Raw genomic sequence first — 21,899 nt, forward strand, 5'->3', positions numbered from 1 at the left:
GGGGGGGACCCGCACCGCGGGGGCTCCCAGCTGCAGGCGGAGCTTGCCCGGCTGGTGTCTGGCCCTGGGCTCCTCTTGGGTGCCCTCAGCAGGGACGTTCCCCGGGTACCTTGTTAGCGGTTTCCGTGCTCTGAGCGGGTGACCCCTTGGGGCTCTGACCGCACACGCCGGGGCTGCCCCGCTCGGCTTGTGACGCGACGTGCGCTGCTTTGCTCGGCAGGGCTCAGCTTGGAAAAGATCGCGGCTTTCACCAAAAAACTGGCGTCAGAGCCGCAGTTCTTGCTTGCCCGAAATGTTGCAACCACCAGCGACCCACTGGAGGTGTGTCTCGACCGGCAAGTGGTGCAGGAGACGGTGCACGTGTTCCAGCATACCGTGCCTGTAGAAGGCAAGCCAGTCACTAACCAGAAAAACTCAGGTAAGGGAAAGTCTCTGCAAGCCCCAGACTTCTCAGATAGGCTGTTCCTTGACTGACCGTAAAGCAAAACCTTTATTAACTATGGCAGCATAAATCTATGAACCAAGTTACACTTACAGTGGATGGCTGGTGCTATGGTTTAAACTGACTTCTCGTTATGAAACATCACCTGGAAGAGTTCTTGCTATTTCTGAGTTCATACTGTATCACGTCTGCTCCTTATGCTTGTGGAAATAGTGACTGACGTACGAAGCCCTTTGAGGTTGAAATTACTCAAACAGAGAACTCGGAGAGAAATGGCACTCTTCCATAGTTTGGAAATGACATTGGTCTGAGGTCTGAAATCTGGTGTGGTCTTGGAGCAGTGCCAAAAAAGCCTTGCTCAGTCACTGGACCTGTGACAGTTTTAAAGTCTCCTGGTTTAAGACAGTAGATAGTAATTTGTTTTTAACATTTGAAGGCTGATAATCACGGATATATTTTTAAGCTGTCACTCAACCTACAATGGATTTAGCAGACAGAGAAAAGTTCTTCAGAACCAGTAGCTTCCCCCCCCACGCAAAGGTTCTAGATCAGGGGTGGGCAAACTTTTTGGCCTGAGGGCCACATCTGTGTATGGAAATTGAAATTCTGGGTCATGAATGCTCAGAAAATTGGGGATTGGCGTGTAGGAGGGGATGAGGACTCCGGCTGGGGGTGCAGGCTCTGGGATGGGGCTGGGGATGAGGGGGTTTTGGGGTGCAGGAGGGTGCTCCAGGCTGGGATCGAGGGGTTCAGAGGGTGGGAGGGGGATCAGGGCAGGGGATTGGGGCACAGGAGGGGGTGAGGGGTGCAGGCTCCATGCAGAGTTTACCTTAAGCAGCTCCTGGAAGCAGCGGCATGTCCCCCACTCCAGCTCCTACATGGATGCACAGCTAGGCAGCTCTGTGCGCTGCCCCATCCGCAGGTGCTGCCCCGCAGCTCCCATTGGCCGGGAACCATGGCCAATGGGAGCTTCGGAGGTGGCGCTTGGGGCGGGGGCAGCGTGCGGAGTCCCCTGGCTGCCCCTACATGAAGGAGCTGGAGGGAGGACAGGCAGCTGCTTCTGGGAGTCATGCGGAGCCACGTTCCTTAAAAAATCCTTTCAACATTCCCTATGAATAGATATTTATTGTATATTTTATAGCTAGGGAAACTGAGATAAAGAGAAATAAAGTGACCGTCACATTTCAGGGCATCTGCACCTGTATTTCCTCCTCTATGGTCTGTTGCTGGCACCATCATCTCTCTTGTTGGAGGGTGGGTGCTCTCTGCCCAAGGGCTCTGATAGGAGTCCGCCCTTCAAATCCCACAAAGGGGATTTCCTGTGGCTACAAGGCCATAACTGCTTTAGCACCTATGCAGCACTAGCACCTCTGTGACTAGGTCAATCTTTCCTTTATACAGCTTGGGCCTTTGATCTTCTGATTCTGAGAACAGATGATCAGCAGCCAGTGGTTCTCTCTTAGGGCATAACTTCAAAAGGCTAGGTTTGTTGCATAACCGGACGTGAGAATTTGCATTCATCTCCTCCTAGAGATTCCCCAGGCAAACCACTCGACGCTTTGTCCAAAAGTCCATTCTTGTCTGCCATATTGTTCAGTATAGTCCTTTGATCGTCCAGTCCCACAATAATACATAAACCATTAATTTAATATAAAGGACACCAAAGATACTTAAACTCAATAAGGTTTTTCACAGATCAGATGGGAGTCACTGGCAGAGCCTGGGGTAGAAGTCAGGATCTGGGATGCCAAGTTCTCTCTTTGCTTGTTTGGCCACTTGATCATGGGGGGGAGGGGGAGTGTGTGTGTGAATTTTTTATTTTTTTTAAATACTGTAAAAGAGTGAGACTGAACAGCCCATATAAATCTTGTGTTTAAATATAGCCTGTGCAAATCTTCATAGAGCTGGACAGTTTAATTCTTGTTCCCTTTCAGGGAGATGCTGGATCTTTTCATGTCTGAATGTGATGCGTCTTCCTGTCATGAAGAAGTTTAACATTGAAGAGTTTGAGTTTAGCCAAGCATATCTCTTCTACTGGGATAAGGTACAGTAGTACCGGCCATAGACTCTTCTTATAGGACATTTTACCTATGCAAACAACATTGGCAGTCTGATTTCCCTCTATACGGGTGTTCAAGCTTTTCCTAAGGCGCCAAGGAGAAACACTGAAAGCAGTCTTCGGAAGTCCTTTACAAACCCAATTTTTAGATTGGGGGGGGGGGGGGGGAGCAAGCATTTCTGGATTGAGGAGAAAATGGTGGTGGTGGTGGGGAGGGGTTAAATAATTTGTTCGGAAGAGTAGCATTTTTTTGTTTCAAGAGGCCTAAGTCCTCTCAAGGATCCGGGTAGGAGGCTTGGTAGGAACAACACTGGTTTCCACTAAAGCTGCCTTATTCTTGTCCCTGTGACACACTGCTGGAAGCTAATTCACTTGTTTATTTCCAACAGTGGCTGTTTAAGAGCAGCTGTTACTAGTAACTGAGAGAGGCTTCATCTAGCATTTTCTGTTTCCCCCCATATACTAACTCGCTTTCACTCTTATCCCTCCACACAAACTAAAGGTTTACGAGAGAGAACAAGTAATAGAAATATGCCTACAGAATGATATCTAGAGTTGCAGAGATGGTAAGAACATGGAATGGAACAGGACCGCATAGATTTATTATTTTTTTCCAGTGAGATTTGCAAAGAAGCGCATACACCCAGGAATGAAGTAACATATGGCATATTGCAAGCACAGATTAAATTACCCTATCTGTTCTGTTCCAGATCGAACGCTGCTACTATTTTTTAAATGCCTTTGTGGAAACGGCTCAGAAAAACGAGCCTGTAGAAGACCGGCTGACACAGTTCCTGCTTTCCAACCCCACCAATGATGGAGGACAGTGGGATATGCTGGTTAATATTATTGGTAAGAGAAATGGTGACTGAAAGGGCTTCCAGAAACTCTACTCATGCCTGAAAGATCAGGAGTGAAGTAACTAATGTTTACAGCCATGTATTATTTTTATGCTGATAGCCTAACGTCCTACAGGCATCGTAGATTGTACAGTGCTGCACATTGTAGAAAACTTTAATGAGTAGTATTTATTTGTAGTTCCACTAATCACAGCAATCCAGTCATAGTAAAGGACAAATTATCCATTTAAGATAGTAACAGAATTCCCACACAACTCATTTGCTGTGTGTCTGGTGTGATTACGTAACACTCTAAGTGGTTCTCTTGCTTGATTGAAACAACTTGCATAAAGGCTGCCAATGCTAAATCAATTGTAGGTTACGGGTACTAATCAGATGTAACAAATAAGGCCTCAAACTGAAAGATGAACAGAACTTTCCTGTGTTGATTTCTCCATGCTGCAGCCTTCCTCCCTCTCCTTTCAAAACCTATTTTGGAATTAATACAACTCCTTCTAAGCAACCAGAGGAGCTAGTGAACAGGAGCAGCTAACAGCAGTTTGGAGGGGAAGTGTGAGGGGTGCTAGATACACTTAACATTCTTTAAACTTAAAGCCAAAAATACCCCGATTAAAAACAAAACATCAACAAAGGAATGAACTGCAGGAGTAAAAAGAGAATGCAGGCAGAAGTCCAGCAACAAAGTGGGGGCTATCCAGTTTATTACACCCAATGCAGCATGTATGATTACTTGCCCTATGGGCAGGTGGCGTACGTGTGCATTTGGTGCAAGGAGCTCCTGGCCCTCAGAGACTGTGTACGGGTTTTGGAGATCAGAGTGGCTGAACTGGAGGAGCTAAGGGAGACAGAGGTACATAGATAAGACTTTCCGGGACAGAATAGAACAGTCCCACCCCTTATCTGGCAGCCTCTGTGCTGTTGAGGAGGATGAAAGTCTCCGAGAAGGAGAACATCCAACTGGATCAGAGGGAAACAATCCCATAGTTGGGACCCTCATTCCAGATGATATCGTGGTATCATCTCACACTGAGGATACCTCTCTGGGGGAGGGAACCCCAGTTATTAGGAAGAGACACGTATTCGTTATGGGCGATTTGATCATTCGAAACATAGATAGCTGGGTTTGCGATGACCGGGAGAACCACATGGTGACTTGCCTGCCTGGTGCAAAGGTTGCAGATCTCTCGAGACATTTAGACAGACTTATGTGTAGTGCGGAGGAGGAGCCGGTGGTCATGGTACATGTAGGTATCAGTGACATAGGGAAGGATCGGAGAGGGGTCCTGGAGGCCAAATTTAGGCTGCTAGGTAAGAGATTGAAGTCCAGGACCTCCATGGTAGCATTCTCTGAGATGCTCCCAGTTCCACGCACAGGGCCAGTTAGACAGCCAGAACTGCAGGGTCTCAATGCGTGGATGAGACAATGGAGTAGGGAGGAGGGGTTTAGATTTATTAGGAACTGGGGAAACTTTTGGGAAAGGGGGAGCCTATACAGGAAGGATGGGCTCCACCTAAACCAAAATGGAACCAGATTGCTGGCACTTTAAAAACTGCTCTACGATCTTTTTAATTTTAACTAAGGGCTGGGGGAAAGCCGACAGGCGCAGAGGAGCACATGGCTTGAACAGAGGCATCCCTTATGGGAGGATCTATTAATGGAGATTCTCTGTCCTAGTAAAGAGGAGAAGATGGAAGATGATAAAATACAGGTAGGATCTGATGAGAAACAGTCAAATGAAAGTCCCATTCAATTATATCATGTAATGGGAGACAGCTAAAAAGTGACAAGTTTTTAAAGTGCTTATATACAAATGCTAGAAGTCTAGATAATATAGGTGAACTAGAGTGCCTCATATTAAATGAGGATATTGATCTAATCGGCATCACAGAAACTTGGTGGAATGAGGATAATCAATGGGACACAGTAATACCAGGGTACAAAATATATTGGAAGGACCGAACAGGTTGTGCTGGTGGGGGAGTGGCGCTATATGTGAAAGAAAGTGTAGAATCAAATGAAGTGAAAAAATTTAAGTGAACCAAACTGTACCACAGAATCTCTACGGATAGTAATTCCATGCTTGGATAATAAGAATAGAGCAGTAGGGATATATTACTGATCACCTGGCCAGTCATAGTGACTGTGAAATGCTCAGGGAGATTAGAGAGGCTATAACAATAAAAAACACAATAATAATGGGGGATTTCAGCTATCCCCATATTGACTGGGTACATGTCACCTCAGGATGGGATGCAGAGATAAAGTTTCTTGACACCTTAAATGACGGCTTCTTGGAGCAGCTAGTCCTGGAACCCAGAGAGCAGAGGCAATTCTTGATTTAGTCCTAAGTGCAGCACAGGATCTGGTCCAAGAGATGACTATAGCTGGATCTCTTGGTAATAGTGACCATAATATAATTAAATTTAACATCCCTGTGGTGGGGAAAACACCACAGCAGCCCAACACTGTAGCATTTAATTTCAGAAAGGGGAACTACACAAAAATGAGGAGGTTAGTGAAACCGAAATTAAAAACTACAGCGCCAACAGTGAAATCCCTGCAAGCTGCATGGAAATTTTTTAAAAGACCCCATAATAGAGGCTCAACTTAAATGTATACCCCAAATTAAAAAACAGTACTATGAGCACTAAGAACCACGTCTTGAGTCCAAGATTCACTTGCCTTTATATGCTTTCCTTTAGTTTTGCCATAGTTGAGGTGTCAATTTATGTCCCCTTAAACACTTGACTGCAGCAAACTACAAATGTAATCTACTTAAAAGCATTGGGCTAACCTCTCATTACCTCCCTTCTTACAGCTTTGACTAGCTAAAATCAGGGAGCGGAATCCGACTTAACCAGTTCTAACTTTCTTTAGAATATAAACACTGGCTGTAGAAACCACAAATTTATCCACTTAATTATACACTAATCTAGTAGTTTAACTCTTAATACACGAAGCATACCCAGAAACTTATGACAGTCTTCCTGCAGGCATCGTGCCAACATTTAATGGGGAGCGTCACGGGGGGATGAGTTCTTGTATGTGGATTAAAACAGAAAACGCATGTGGATATTCATATCCTCACTGTCTTCCATCTCAAATTTATTTAAACTTCTACTCCACTATGCAAAAGGGAACTCATCCCAGGTTCTAGACACCCTCAACAAGACACTTGATGTTAAACAGACTCTGTAAATTACTCTTGCATCACAATAGTTAAGAAACAACATAAATGGGGCAACAAATATTAAACTCCCCAGCGTCCCTCTCCCATCTCCGTATGAAATACAAGGTGTGCAGCATGCCCCAGAGGTTAACAAAGGTGGCCTGTTATGCCCAAAAGAAGTGAGTTCCAAAGCCAAGGGGCCCCGTTGCAGAATGCTGGGCTAACAGCCCCTCTCTCTCGTAACAGATTTGCTCAACATTCGCTGGTAAAAATGTCTAACCGTTGTCCCTATAAACTCACCCTGAACTCTGGGATCTCTCCTTATTGTGCACAGCCTTTGGTTGTACCAGGCCAAATGGGGCCCTCAGCCACAGCCGTGCAACCTGATTGTCTCCTCATTATGAAAATGGGCGACTCCCTTACTTCAGTGAGTGGTCATAATCCAGAGAAAATGGAATTGCCTTCACTTATACCTGTGCATAATGTTACCGGTGCACAAGGTAAAAACCCATATTGGCTGTCAGAGCCCAGGATGTCTGTAGGGCTAGCAGGAAAAATGTTCTTGCAAGCTGAGCAAATGGGATATGGAATGAGACAAAATGAATATGGAACGCCTCTGTGCCAGCTTTACAAGGCTGCTGCTCAGGGTAGGACTGTTCTTTAAGCAAAAAAATGAATCAAGATACAGTTGAATTCACATAGGTGGATTCAGAGGTTGCTTGACTTCATGTGGACTATGCACTGGTGCAATAAGCTTGTAGGGTAATGAGCGGTTAAAATGAGCACAAACTGCACACAAGGATTTTGTTTTCTGGAATGCTGTAACTGCCTTTACCTGCCCTTTCTTGCCTAATCATCTTGCAAAGATTTACTGCGGAAAGGAGACTTGGAGTGTATGCTGCATGTCCAGGGACTATGTACTTTTGTTCTTGCAGCACCTAGAACAGTGGAGCTTCTGAGTGCTACCACAATGTAAATATTAATTAACCTACCTGTTACTACTCTCTATTAGCAACTACAAAGCTACATCTCATAACTTTGAGGATAAAGCACCTTTTCTGTTGCCATGGAGAAGAGAAGGTTAGGAAGTTGTTCACTTCACCTTAAGACCAAATACATGGAATAGCACATAAGGGGTTGACATTTTTAGCAAACTGGTTTGGTAGCTTAATCTAAGAAGAGTCAAATTCCTTGTGAAAGAGCTTCTATTTCTCCTCAACTAATTAATGTTATTTAAGGTTTACAAATGGGAGATTATCATGTCTGATCACTGAAGGATTCTATCTTTATGGGGAACCCAGTTGAATTTATACTTAACAAAGACAGAGGAAGACCCAGACAAAAAACATAACCTTTGGCTTGCTCTGACTCTTTAAGAAACCTCTGCCCCAGACTATCTTCATAGAAACCAGGTGAGTTAAGGCTTCACGTGGGTATGAGCAGATGTCAACACTGGCCATATAGAAAGACAAGACTGTCAATCAGAGAGAAGGTGGGTGAGATATCTTTTATTGGACCAGCTTCAGTGGGTGAGAGACACAAGCTTCCGAGCCCCACAGAGCTCTTCTTCAGTTCTGGGAAAGATACTCTGAGTGTCACAGCTAAATACAAGGTGGAACATCCATTTAGCTGTGATGTTGGGAGTATCTTTCCGAGACCTGAAGAAGAGATGTGTATAGCTTGGAAGCTTGTCTCTCTCACCAACAGAAGCTGGTCCAATAAGATATTATTTCACCTACCTTGTCTCTCTAATATCCTGGGACTGACACAGCTACAATTACACTGCATACAAGATTATCAATTGACAATTAACATTTGTCAACTTTTTCTTCTAGAAAAACATGGCGTTATCCCCAAGAAAAATTTCCCTGAATCTCACACCACAGAGGCCTCCAGGAGGATGAATGAGATTTTGAATCATAAGGTAAAAGATCTGAAATTGTGCTAAAACTCAGCGGTTAGACAGATAGGAAGAAATCATAAGCTCCAGATGTTCCTGACTAGTTTCCTTAAATTTTCTTTATTGATCAAAGCACTAAAAGCCAGTCTGAGCACTTCCTTGCTTCTATGCAAACACTGCGTTTGTATGGATTAAAAGGCAAAGGGGAATGGTCCTAAAATGCTGGGAAGGAAAGAGGAAGTCGGTGCATGAATAGCTGCTACTAACAGGGTTTGATGCTCTTGATTTCAGACCATAGCTTGAAAATGTCCTCTGTGGCACTCTTTACAATGGTCATTATTTCGCTAACTCACAAAGGAAAAATTCTACCTATGTGGCTGGCAGAAGATCTTTTTGTAAACTTCATGTGTCCCGGGAGAGCTGGTTTTCCGCTATGCCATCCACCAAGAGATCAAAGCTTTAATGATGCCAAGTTATGGTGGCTAAGATTTACAAGTATGGATTTTAAAAATACAGAGCTTAGGATAGAACTGAAACCAGCTTGCACAGGAAAAGCATGCAGTGCTATGCGAAATACTGAAGTGACTGTGACAAAGGAAGAAAGCAGGTTTAGGCAATCAGACAAGGATCTGAATCCATTGTGGCAAAAAATGAAATGGCAATCAAACCTTTCCTCTGAAAGCTTTGTTTTGGCAATTCACGAGCATGTGATCAAGGGACAACTATTTCCCAGAAATCTCTAGAAATGAGTTGGTAAATAAAATAGGCATGCTGGAATTAAACCAGGGGTTTAATGGTGTTGCTCGGGGCTGCCATGTTACGGTCTTCTGCTTGAATCCTGGCAAACCAACCGGCCCGAAAGGTTGCTTTTAGATTGTTCTAAAATTTAATACAAAGAACCAACTCTTAATAGTAGTATCAATAGGGATTTTTTTTCTGTAAACAAACCTTTTGTGATTGGATGCCTGATAGAAATCCATAAAGCAAATCTTGATTTCCTCACATATACAGGTTTTGCAAATCGATACTTTTTGTGGTCCTATTACAGTGATAAAATGGCTTTCTTTTTAAACAGATGAGGGAGTACTGTGTGCGGCTAAGAAACATGGTAGCAAGTGGGTCAACTAAGGAAGAACTCACTGCTGCAAAGGACACTATGATAGAGGAGGTAATGTACATATATGTACCTGATTCTTTCCAAAGCAGAAGGGAGCTGCTACAGATGAAGTAATTCTGGCTTACTCTTGTTCTAGAGCTATCTGCAAAGTGCAAAACAAACCCCTATATTGTACAAAAATCTTAGTGACCCAGATGGCCATGTACTGTCTGAAGTGTTACTAAGTGATTTTTATTTTTAGTAATGTTTTCCTGCATAAACTGTTTTTCCCATTTTTGGGATACCATTGCATTTATCCACTTGGGTGGGTCCTGGAGCTAGGACACTTTACACCAGCTGAGAATTTGCTCCTCTGGGTGTAGTTAGCAGACTATAAACCCCAGTATTTTCATTTTCAGCGGAGACCAAAATAATATGTACAACCTGGTCTCACTAGCAAGGGCTAGAAGAATTGGAAACTCTATTCTGTATACCCACTGTAAACTTAAAGTTGTGCAGTACAAGTGGTGTTGCAGAAATTCCCCACAAGAGAGCAGAAAAGAATAACAAAAGGAAGTTCAGTTTCTCATGCGTTAGCATGTGGAAAAAACTTTGTGCTAAATATGCAGCATTGCAATCACTTTATCAAATGAGTTGCTTTTTCTTAAAGGCAGACTATCCAAGTACCTCTCTGTATGAATTTACTTTAAAACTAATTTGCAACTGTGTGATGCTGTAGTGTGCATTGTCTGGCTCTCACCTCTCCACGGTTTAGGATAGCACTTTGCCCTGCTGTATGGTTGGTTTAAATGCAAGAGATGCTATACACTATTTTCATCTTACTCTGTTCTCCTTAAGTTTGATTTTCAAATAGCCAGCAGTTATGGATTAGAAGCAGCAAACTTATTGCCCATAGTATGTTAAGATTGGTATATATGGCCATGTGTATTTCTAAAAATGATACACTTCTGTATTCTCTACTTACAGAAGTTTATGGATATACCTCTGTCAGAAGTGTCTGATGGAACAGGCCCACTGGGTCATCTTGTACCAGCTCTTTTGGAGAAGATGTAAATCTCCTTTTCCTTCCCCTCCCCTCAGCAAACTTCTCAAAAGCTTCCTGTTGAAGTATTCTTTTCTGTGCCTTGTGTAAATGATACTACCAGAGAGAGGGACTCAGGGGCTTTTACTGCAATTCATGCACAAATCCACAGCTTCACTATCCCCAGTTCTAAGGTTAGAATAAGAAATATGTTGTGATAGCAGAACTGGCACTGTGTTCTTAACACATTTGTTTGTTAAAACAAAACCCTTTATATTCCATCAAATGTGCTCTGCTGGGGCCAAATGACCTCTGACCTTATTGATTCTGTCCTTCAGTACATTGCAAATTACCTTTTTGTAGTTAAATATCCATTAACGTGATTTCTGTCTTTAGGCTTTGCATGCAGACATCCATTGGAGGGCTTAATTGCAGAGTTAACCTGAAGCCCCCTGGAATGGCTTGGTTAATTCAGATAAGGCAGAAACATAGAGTTCACGGCAGATTTACATTTTTCATTTGCTTTGTTTAAAATCTCCTAGTTTCCAGCATTAGAAACTGGAAGCAAAGCTCATTAATGGCTCACTAATTTCTGTCTGAATCTGGAGAGAGTTGGTGTGTGGTGTAGTTTTAAAAAAAAAAAAGCGCTTTCTTCCTTTGAGTTAGCCCCTATTCTTCCTGTTGCAACACTACTGGTTGACTACCATTTAAGTGGATTTCCTTTTAGTAAATGTTGTAATTAGCATTGCCAGCTGCACCTGTCAGACTCTAAACCTACAAAATCATTTAGCAGTTTTTAAGGTGGATTATACTGTCTCGCTTCACTTGTTCAAATGCATTTCTCTATACATTAGAGTTCAAGTTTTGTGCCTGGCAAACCAGATTTATCCACCATTCATCTCCACTGAGTTCATTTGCAAATTTCTATTACTCAATTTCCTTATCGTGGGCACCAATCCTTTATCTGAACCTGAGCAGTTGCATAGTCTTTGGGTGAATACTGAATCTCTTGTGTTCAAGCAGAAACAGGCTCCTTATCAAAGCAGCATATGGTAGGTCACAAGTTCAGGGCACTGGATTTTATTTGCATTTTTTTGGCTTCTGTTTTCTTTTTGTGCTACCTTATCAGCAGTGGCCCTTCTCTTCCCTGCCTATTTTTGTTTTAAACAAAAAGCCACTGTATCCTTACATTACCCCGGTGTTAGCTGTCACCGGCGTGATAGAAAGCTCTGTTTAGTTGAAACAAGCTTCCCCTGGGTATTGAAAGAGGAAGCTTTGGAGATACTGAGGGGTGGGCTGTGGTGGGTGTGGTGATAAACAAGCCAAGGAGACCATTTCAGGCAAGGTTGTGCTTGTTGACTCGAGACTTTTGTCTCCATCACTTTTTTCCTTCCTTTGGTTGGAATCATTTTGCCTGTTGGTCTCCTTAAGCTTTCTCCATTGACCTGTTTTATTTCTGTAATTGGATGTGGTGAGAAACGGGGCTATCTGAGGTAACATGGGGATGTCCACTGGCAAATGTTATCTTTGTACAAACGTAATCTGTGTGAGAATCAAACATTTGTAGAAGGCTGGGGATTTAAATTTGTTCTTTAAAACATTTATTGGAAACATGTTCTATAAAAACTAAACAAATGGGAGTTTCTCCAATAAAAACTTGAGCCTATGCCCTTGTTTCCACTTAAGAACTGATTTCTTCTATTATCCTTATTAGATTATAAGTTCTTCGGGGCAGGAACACTTTTGTCTTGTAGATGGCCAAATGCACTGGTGCTCCCGCCACTAAGGTATTCTATATTTAAGATCCAAGGTGCCTTTAAAACATTTACTGGCGTGAAGATTTTTAGATAAAAGTATCTTGGATGGCAAGCGAAATGAGGATAAAAACAGAAACCTTCTGACCTAACCCCAGTGTATGGTGTGTTTGTCTTGTTTTGTTTTTTGTTCCTATATGGCTTCAAAAGAGAGAATGGGACAAGAAAGCCTATTAGAAACGGGGTTCTGTTCCTTGCAATATTTAGCCATTGAAAGCCGCCTGAACAAGCTAGCCACACAAGGGAAATGTGGTGCTCCCAGAAAGCTACCTAAAACCTGACATGTCCTATATAAAGTTGAGCACTTGTATAGTTGGATAATAGAGGACCACTACTAGCCTGGCCTCTTAAAGAGAAGTTGATTTAAAGGGATACAGTCCACTTGACATCTAGCCAAAGATCCTTAATCTAATAGAAATTAATAGATGCATGTCAGCTATCAAGGACTATGTATTTCAACCAAGGATGTCACAAAGTCAACAGCCAGAGCCCTTCAGTTAAATTATACTTAACTCTAAATCTAGGTATTGTTAAATATATTAAAACAGACAAGAAGATTATTCGGGGATTTCCAAAGAGAGCAGAAATCCAAATCATCTCGCAGAAGGAAAAGTGATTAATGGAGGTGTACCATCAGAATGAAAATGTTTCTGTACATGTATGCTAGGAGAAAGGATTATGGGGTCCATAAGACAAGACGTACATTATTAGAGCTCTTTCCCAAACAATATTTATATATGCTAGTGGGGAGGGAGGGGTCTTCTGAAAGGTGGCAGCTGGCCTGGCAACTTTCTGTCTCAAAAGCTGTTGTCCTTATTGTGTTCTTTGACTGTAAGTGCTTTTGGTTCCATTGCACAGTCTAAACACAGCTTCTATCTAGGGGAAGGTTTCACTGCGCTTCAATGGAGTTGCTAGAGTTAAGGATTGGACAGTGTTTCAGCTGAGCCATATATGTTTTTATTGTATTTCACTGCTACCATACTCCTACAGCTTGGAATTGAATATATTAGTGCCTGAGCAAAATGACAAAAAGCTTGAGCAGGAACCTGTGGTGTTTCTAGCATGGTGAGGAAGCTCTGGATTTTGTGGCCTTTAATTTGACGTTCGGCGGTGTTGCAGAGTGAGGATTCTTAGTACCGGATGGGGGAAACTGACCAGCATATGGTTATTCAGATGTTTTAAAGATAAACATTAAGGGTCTGATTCTGCAGCTGGTCCCCATGAAGATATCAATTGACTAATGGCATTTCTGTAGCTGGCCCAGCTGCAGAATTTTGGTGCTTAATCGATAGCCCATGACGAAAGGCTTGGGTGAATTTTCATGCCCATGTTGGCTTTCCTGTGCAGGTATTCAGAATAGTGAACACCTGTTTGGGGAACCCTCCTGAGACCTTCTCCTGGGAGTTCCGAGACAAGGAGAAGAACTACCACAAGATTGGCCCTATGACACCACTGCAGTTCTATCAGGAACACATCAAACCCCTCTTCAACATGGAAGACAAGGTTGGAAAATACAACCAATGCCTGCTGTTTCTGGAGCCCCTTTTAATGTTCACTGTATAGTACTATGTGCTGTTGCTGAAGCAGGGCTTCTTACACAGCTTGCTATGGGGAATGTGTGAGGCTATCAACTGAGTCAAAGTTGGCCTCGAATTTATTCCCCCTTCTTCCTTTCTGCATCCACGTCCCTTTTTGTATTTGTACTGCGCCCCTCACTTGGTTTTGTGTTAATTTGGATGATTTTTTATGGATTAATTGTACTTTAATTATGTTTTCATGCTGCTGTAAGATCTTGAGTGGCTTAGCCATGGGGGCCTTGATAATAAAATATTAATAATTAGAATAGAATGAGGTTCCTGTGCAGCACTTAGGGATACATGGACCAGCTTAGAGCGTGTCTTCTATTGCATTCAATAAACTTCTGATGTTCCAGCTGAAGCTGTCCTCACTTGCATGGGATGGTCAACTAGCTAGAGCAGAAGAACTAATCTGATATATCAAGAGTTGTTTGTTTTGAGGCTTCAATTGATTTATAATTTAACTAGTGACCTCTTACTCATGGCAGATTTGCCTAGTGAATGATCCTCGACCCCAGAACCAGTACAACAAGCTATACACGGTAGCGTACCTGGGCAACCTGGTGGGAGGAAGAAAAACACTCTACAACAACCAGCCTGTTGATCTGTTGAAGAAGCTGGCTGCAGCTTCTATTAAAGATGGCGAGGTTTGTGTTTTCTTCCAATCAGTGGCACAACCTGTTTTTTCTTTCGTCGTGTAAGAGGCTATCTTGGGACGTGGCCCCGGCGTGACTCTTTTCTCCTATTTTTAGGCTGTGTGGTTCGGCTGCGATGTTGGGAAATACTTCCATAGCAAGCTGGGCATCATTGACCTGAATGTGTAAGTGCAGGAAATCTAAAACACAATGGTTTTTTGGGCTCTCTGTTCATGGCAATCGTGCTACAAATTGAAAATGCTAAGGTGACAAATGTTGTCCCAAAAATGATTTTTACCCAAAATGAGAAAGACAAGTGTGCATTGGGCTCTCTCTTCCTGTTGTTAAATCCCCTTCTTTTTTGGCTGTTAAATGAAATGTTGATACTCTGAAAATGTGCTCGGTTGCTAATTCACTGATGTGAAATGTTAATGTAAAATATTCTTAGCTGAAGAGAAATGGACTTAAATGCAGTATATCCTGTCTGTGCCTCTTGCAAGGCAAAAAGGAAGGGAATGTAGCACCCCTCTGAATGTCTTGTGTAGTTACTTGAATTTCCTAGTACTTAGTGGATGGCATTCCACTAAGGGGAATGCCAAAAGGGTCCATATAGTATTTATTCTAACTCGAGATTTGAAGAGGAGCTAAGCATCTGTCAAAGCCCTGTGCAATACATCATTGGATGTTATGTTCCATTGATTCCTCCTTCCCTCCTGTCTTCATCTCCTTTGTATGGCTTACTTGTAGGTTTGATCATGAGCTGGTGTTCGGCGTCTCCGTCAAGAACATGAACAAAGCAGAACGATTAATGTTTGGAGAATCAATGATGACCCATGCCATGGTCCTCACTGCCTTCACGGAGAAGGTAAGATCTCCTCCGCAAGCACTTGTGCTGTTTGCACAGATGTATTTGAACTCTCCTGCAGTTTGTTTATATGCTCAGGGTTCATTCACAATGTACATGTTCTGCTAAAGGGCAGCATATGTGCAGGACATCACACCTGCGCATGATGCCTGATGTCTTATTCGCCTGTGTCACTTGTTGGTAAATTACTATTTTTAGTTTCTCCGAACAAGTGAGCAATTCTAGACAACAGGGCAGTGGCTTGGTTTTTGTGCCCAGAAATTCTTTGAGAAGGGCAAAGAAACTTGACTTGTATTTTCCAGGAACTTAAAATATAGCTTGGCTGGCTTTAAATGGTATGTGAATTCTGATTTATCCTACTGACCAGGGAATCAAAGATGATCGCACATCTCTCTACAGCACACTACTTAATCTAGTCTAAGTCTAGCACCAAGCATTGTACTACTTTAAAACTTGCTTGAACAGCCTGCAGGAGGCTCTCAAATAACTAACAATCCCTCAAAATTAGTAGCACATGACTTCTGTGACACACCCACTAATCGGAGAGAAGAATCTAAACCCCCAAACAGCAGTACAGCTCTTAGCACTTTTACATTGCCAACAGCTGTACTGCATGCTAATAAACCAGAGAAATGGCATCTGAGAGACCCATGTGAAATTCAGTATCTTTGGATACCTGGAAGTCATTATAATTTTCAGCTTTTGTTTTCTGGAAAAATTGAGGAGACTTCCCCCTACATCAAAACACAAAGTCAAAGTTTTTAAGATTCCTTTGAAAAGTAATCTCTTCCAAACCAAGATTACTTGGTCTGAGAAGTAAGTGCTTACATATTATTGAAAACTTTCCCAGAGAGTCAGGACTTCATGCAAGGGTGTGACATGGGATTGTTGAGCCATCAGTTTTTCTTAGAACTACTTTTCAAAATTCAATAGTATTCTACACACTGGTCTTCTACAATTTACATATGCTTTTCAAGTGTCAGATTACAGAACTAATCCTGTGTGAAGATTAAAGGATATTCTATTGATTTCTGAAATTTTGAGATTTAAAATGATTTATACATTTGTAGCTGTTTGAAATTCTTATATAAACCTGTAATCGGTGTGAAGTTTGTGTATATGTGTATAGTAACTTTACATACCTTAAGTGGTTATTTTTTATATAAAGTGACTCATGCTGCAATCTGGCTTCTTTTCACACTGAACTGTTTTTTTTTTTTGAACAGCAAAAGTTATATAAGTAGAAATTCCTTCCTGGCAGTCTGCTTCCTTGATTTGCAGCTCATATTTTTTACCCTCTTAGGGTTTTGGTATGCAAAAGTTAAACTCTGATACACAATCTGGCTATTGGAATCAATGAATGGGCTCTCTTATACTGCCACCTAAACCCAGAACTTTGACAAATGTAAGGAAGATCTGCTAAACTGAAAACACATTCCCATACATAGACTATATATACTTTGGGTCTTGAAGAAGAATGTGAGAGATGGATGTCTCTAGAGCCAGGAGGTCACTTAAAGGAAGTGGTGCTTCTTTAACTCTAGAGGATGTCCAGAATTTGAAGGCATTTTTCTTACTAAAATAATAGCTAGATTGTGTATTTGTCTGAACATGTTGCCTTATATAAACCTTGACTTTAATCTAAAGGAGCTTTCAAAGGTAGTTGTAAATCCATCAAAGCATTAGTCTTTTACCTGTTTTGTAAAAAGGTTTTGATTGCAATGGGATTTTCTTCAATGTTACAATGTAATTTATTTCCAAAAGAGGCACATTTAATCCATGCCAGTATTTCTAAACCATGCTATATATTTTTGTTCAATTTACATGTCAGAAAGTGCTTATGAGTGGACTCAATTTAGTGCTTTGGGTACACCTCGAGTATCTCATTTTAAGGACTCTTGTCTACTTTTAAAGTGTTTTTTCCCCAACCTCATCCCAAAACTATAAAATGTCAGTGTAGTTACTACAGTAATAAAGGGAGGTAAGGGGCAGATTTTTCCAAAGACCAGAGTTAACCCTACATTATCATGAACATCACAGAAGAGGGCAGAATACCAGAAGAAAGGGAGAGAAATGAATTAATAGTTCTTCATGGGAACTGCTATGGGGAAGCCTGTGGATTAAGGATCTTCTTATTTAGTAAGCACAGGGGGGTTATCTTCTCAGTGCTTCTGTTTGCTTGATGATGATGTAAAAACAGATGAGACTCTTTCAGAATGTGGAATATACGCTAGAGTGCTAATGAAGCTTGGAATGGAATGCCGTCTTGACTACACTAGAGAACTGCTGTCATTGAACCAGTTTAAGCACAAACAGTTCAGGGTTCCACACTTACCTTAATGAATGTTTCATGTTTGCCCCTTGTTCTCTTAAGCCATGTCCTAAACTGTTTCAGTTGCAATGACTCCTAGTTACCGATATCGTAGTAACAGTTCCAGAATCCACTGCCTCTGAGCTGAACCAGGGAGATTTCACCAGTGCACTATGGGGCACTAGGAGATCTAGCAGAACTGTTTCAGCTAGTCTGAGTCTACACTGGCACTAAACTGGTTCAGTTTGAACTGATTAAGCTTTAACTGGTCATTAAACATGCTGAAAGCCAGTGTGGACTCAGGCTAGCTGAAACAATTCAGCTCTGCCTCCTAGTGACCCACATTTGAGGAGATTCTGTGTGGTGGTGGTCTACAGCCTTTCTTGGGGGCCCTAACTGGCTTCCATTTTTTAATGTTGACCAGGAACTGTTTCCCATGAAGGCTGTGAAAGTCTACGTTGGGGAGGCTAAAAAAAACTATGGTGAAACAACTAATAGGCACCCCTCTGGAAGAGAACGTCTCCAGGGAGACCAAAGCTGAGTTGTGGTGTGTGAGGGGGAAGCCTCCTTTGAAAGGCTGAAAGTTAAAAGTGGGGTTATCAGGGTGGAAAAAGCCCAGTGAGCAGCCCCTATGGTATCCAGGTGAGTTACAGCAGCGCTGCCCTCGCTCGGCAATCCTCAAGAACCAGTATATGGAAAGAGACCTTCCAGGCTGTGAATGCAAACAGGAAAAGTACTTCACCAAAATAACTTCCTCTCCTATTGACAGACAATACCTGTTATGGGAAGGGGAAGTGTCATGGGACTTAGGGGAGGGCACAAGTGTTAATGTCACACAAGTTAGACATCTTGTGTTTTATCTAAGACATAAAATGGCTTGAGCTAATTCACTGAAAAAGACAAAAACAAATTTGCTTAAGAGTCCTCTTTTCGGCTGAGGTTTTTGATGTTAAAATATAGCAAAACCCTTTAGTATTTTTCTTCTGCCTTGATTAGATTAAACTACCTATTTGTTTGTTGCTGATTCTAAAAAAGTGACTCTTTGGGCACATCCGCTGTTCCTCATTAGCTAAAAACATTACACATCCTCCAATAGGATGGAATGCTGCCTCCTGGGAGCTTGAGTACCTTTCATGTGACATGTTACTTTGTGGACTTGTGTGCACTATTCTAACTAGGAAAGGACTTGAATAGACTAGTTTCAGAGTAGCAGCCGTGTTAGTCTGTATCCGCAAAAAGAACAGGAGTACTTGTGGCACCTTTGAGACTAACAAATTTATTTCAGCATAAGCTTTCGTGGGCTACAGCTCACTTCATCGGATGCATAGAATGGAACACACAGACAGAAGATATTTATACATACAGAGAACATGAAAAGGTGGAAGTACGCATACCAATTGTAAGAGGCCAATCAATTGAGATGAGCTATCAGCAGCAGCAGAAGAAAAAACTTTGAAGTGATAATCGAGATGACCCATAGAAGGTGTGAGGAAAACAGAACTTGAATTAATATGCAAATTAGACACAATTAACTTAGGCCTAAACAGAGACTGGGAATGGTTGGGTCATTACACTATTGAATCTATTTCCCCCCATGTTAAGTTCTCCTCACACCTTCTATGGGTCATCTCGATTATCACTTCAAAGTTTTTTCTTCTGCTGCTGCTGATAGCTCATCTCAATTGATTGGCCTCTTACAATTGGTATGCGTACTTCCACCTTTTCATGTTCTCTGTATGTATAAATATCTTCTGTCTGTGTGTTCCACTCTATGCATCTGAAGAAGTGAGCTGCAGCCCACGAAAGCTTATGCTGAAATAAATTTGTTAGTCTCTAAGGTGCCACAAGTACTCCTGTTCTTTTTGAATAGACTTGATACTCTATAGGTGGATATGCAAGGTGCAGGTTATCCAAGAAACTGTAAGCATCTTTTAAATCAGATTAGCAAGGATAATCACAGGAAGGAAGAAACATCTCTCTCAAATCTTACCAAAGTTTCTAGAAATAGTCCCACATACTCTCATCTGTTAGAATTACTTAATTGAGTCCAACTCAAGGGTGCGGGGGAAGAATTTTATAAACTTCAGATACTTAGTTTTTGTTACTGTTGTGACAGTCATGCAAATAGAAACATTCTTGGAGAAACTTTCTCTATGTCAAACAAGTAACATAGGTTCTGGACCTTAAGTCCAATACTAACAGGTAAAGAATGCTTGTAATGCAACTGCGAAGTACTTAGTATTTAAAAGGGACTGCGACTTACTCTGTGTCTTGTAAAAACACAATGTAGATGTGTTTTGTAATAGAAAAATGGAATAATTACCTCAACTAATCAGAAACTGTACCTTAAAAGGAGGAGACCGTTTCTTACAACGGTCAGTGCTTCTGCTTCTAAAATCATCACAAACAGAACCACAAAACTTTGTTCTGAGAGTCTGCCTACCAGTTTCCTTAGCATGAGCATCAAAGACATCTGTGTGTCAGGTTGGTGGTTCTGTTGGCAATGATTTTAGAAGTAGGAGCACTAACTGTCAGAAACTTTGAGGAATTTCTCCACTGAATGCATGTTTTACTTCCATCTTTGTTCAGGATGGGCAAGAAGGATCATTTGAGAAATGGAAGGTGGAGAACTCCTGGGGTGAAGACCGTGGTATTAAAGGTAACATAAATCATAGCAGTCACATGACTACATTGCCGAACTCCATATATGGAAATAAAGAACTGGAAGGGAAAAGGGCCTTGTGGTGGTAGGCACTTCATAGATGTCAGTTGAGGCAAAAGATTACCAACAGTAAGTGTGCACCAAGTGAGATCCTACACCATAATACTTGTAGGAAGAGAAGCAGTAATCTTAGTGTAGTCATGTTTTCTTCAAAACTCATGTCCCACAGAGTTAGTTGTAGAATAATATAGTCTACCTCAGTCTCCAGTGGTCTAGGAGCTTAGAACAATGGTTTTCAAACTGTGGACCCTGGGGGGTTTGCAGACTGTGTCTAAGATTTCCAAAGGGGTCTGCTCCTTCATTTGAATTTTTTTAGGGGTCTGCAAATGAAGAAAAATGTTGAAAACCACTAGCTTAGAAGCATAATTCTGAACTTGGATCCCTGCCTGGTAGCATTGTGTGCTACCTGTTTGGCTGAATCTGCCTCGTGAAATGGCAATGAATCCATATGTATTTCCCATAGGAGCGATTAGGTGGCTGCCATTCCAATTGTACTTGTTTGTGGAATCAGTTGAGGTAGGGCAGAAAAATATGCTTTGACTTTTACTGAAGTTTCAGATCTGATTTTTCAGAATGTGGGGATTACACAGGACGGATCCCGATTACAAGCTCGCTGTAAAATCCTGGCTCACTGGAAAAATCTTGTCAGACTGAAACATGGAGGCTGAGTCACACTAGAGTTCACTGTCCTCTAGGGCACAGGCTAAGGTGATGCTTAAGGTAGATTAAGGAACTCCTCCTGCAGTTACTGCCAATATCTGCAATTTGGCAACAGAAGAGGTGCAAGGGGCAGTGTAATTACCGAAGATAAGCAGACAAGTAGATGCCTACAATATGTTCGCTCTGCAAGCCAGAGAAAGAAAAGGAGTAGCTAGGCTGGGCGTTGTGGGCTTCCTCAGCCATCTCCCTGAAGCAAGAATCAGGAATTTATTTTAAAATCCTCAAATGGGAAAATAAGATGTAACTATACAATGGAACCAGCTTATAGTGAACTTGGAAGTATTCCAGTTCCATTCATAGTGAAGTGAATCGAAATCCTGAATTACTGTGATGTATTAAAGTGCCAGCTGCAATTCATGTTCTGGTGCAACCTTGGCTTTGCTGTGTCAGTGGAACAAATGACTTCATTATAAGCAACCACCAGAAACAGTAAAGATGGAGCCTGAAGATTCCAGTTGTGCTCTTTCCATTGTTTGTGACCTGTCTTCAAAAGAGCCTGCTGCCCAGAGCCTCTGAGATGGGATTAGATAGCATGGACTGTGCAGGACGTATTATATTGAACTTCCTCAGAAGGGTAGTCTTGGGGTTATACCAAATCCAGGAGTTCCGGAGACCTACCTTCTATTCCTGACTCTGCTACAGGTTTCCTGTGTGATTTGGGCTAGTCAATTAATTGCTGTACTTCA

General features: G+C 41.9%; 1 protein-coding gene across 1 annotated transcript in view; it reads left to right on the plus strand.

The window, feature by feature from the left end:
• The window catches only part of BLMH (bleomycin hydrolase), a 31,289-nt gene that overhangs the window by 170 nt on the left and 9,220 nt on the right, over positions 1 to 21,899 (plus strand). Inside the window, exons 2-11 of the mRNA XM_026656614.1 lie at positions 221 to 418; positions 2,377 to 2,486; positions 3,212 to 3,353; positions 8,367 to 8,455; positions 9,507 to 9,599; positions 13,731 to 13,886; positions 14,449 to 14,607; positions 14,713 to 14,780; positions 15,343 to 15,460; positions 20,361 to 20,430. Of these exons, the coding sequence (XP_026512399.1) occupies positions 221 to 418; positions 2,377 to 2,486; positions 3,212 to 3,353; positions 8,367 to 8,455; positions 9,507 to 9,599; positions 13,731 to 13,886; positions 14,449 to 14,607; positions 14,713 to 14,780; positions 15,343 to 15,460; positions 20,361 to 20,430 (1,203 nt within the window). The remainder of the gene's footprint in view (positions 1 to 220; positions 419 to 2,376; positions 2,487 to 3,211; positions 3,354 to 8,366; positions 8,456 to 9,506; positions 9,600 to 13,730; positions 13,887 to 14,448; positions 14,608 to 14,712; positions 14,781 to 15,342; positions 15,461 to 20,360; positions 20,431 to 21,899) is intronic.

Source organism: Terrapene carolina, unplaced genomic scaffold (assembly GCF_002925995.2).
Source record: "Terrapene carolina triunguis isolate 2854851 unplaced genomic scaffold, T_m_triunguis-2.0 Scaffold231, whole genome shotgun sequence".
NCBI lineage: Eukaryota > Metazoa > Chordata > Testudines > Emydidae > Terrapene > Terrapene triunguis.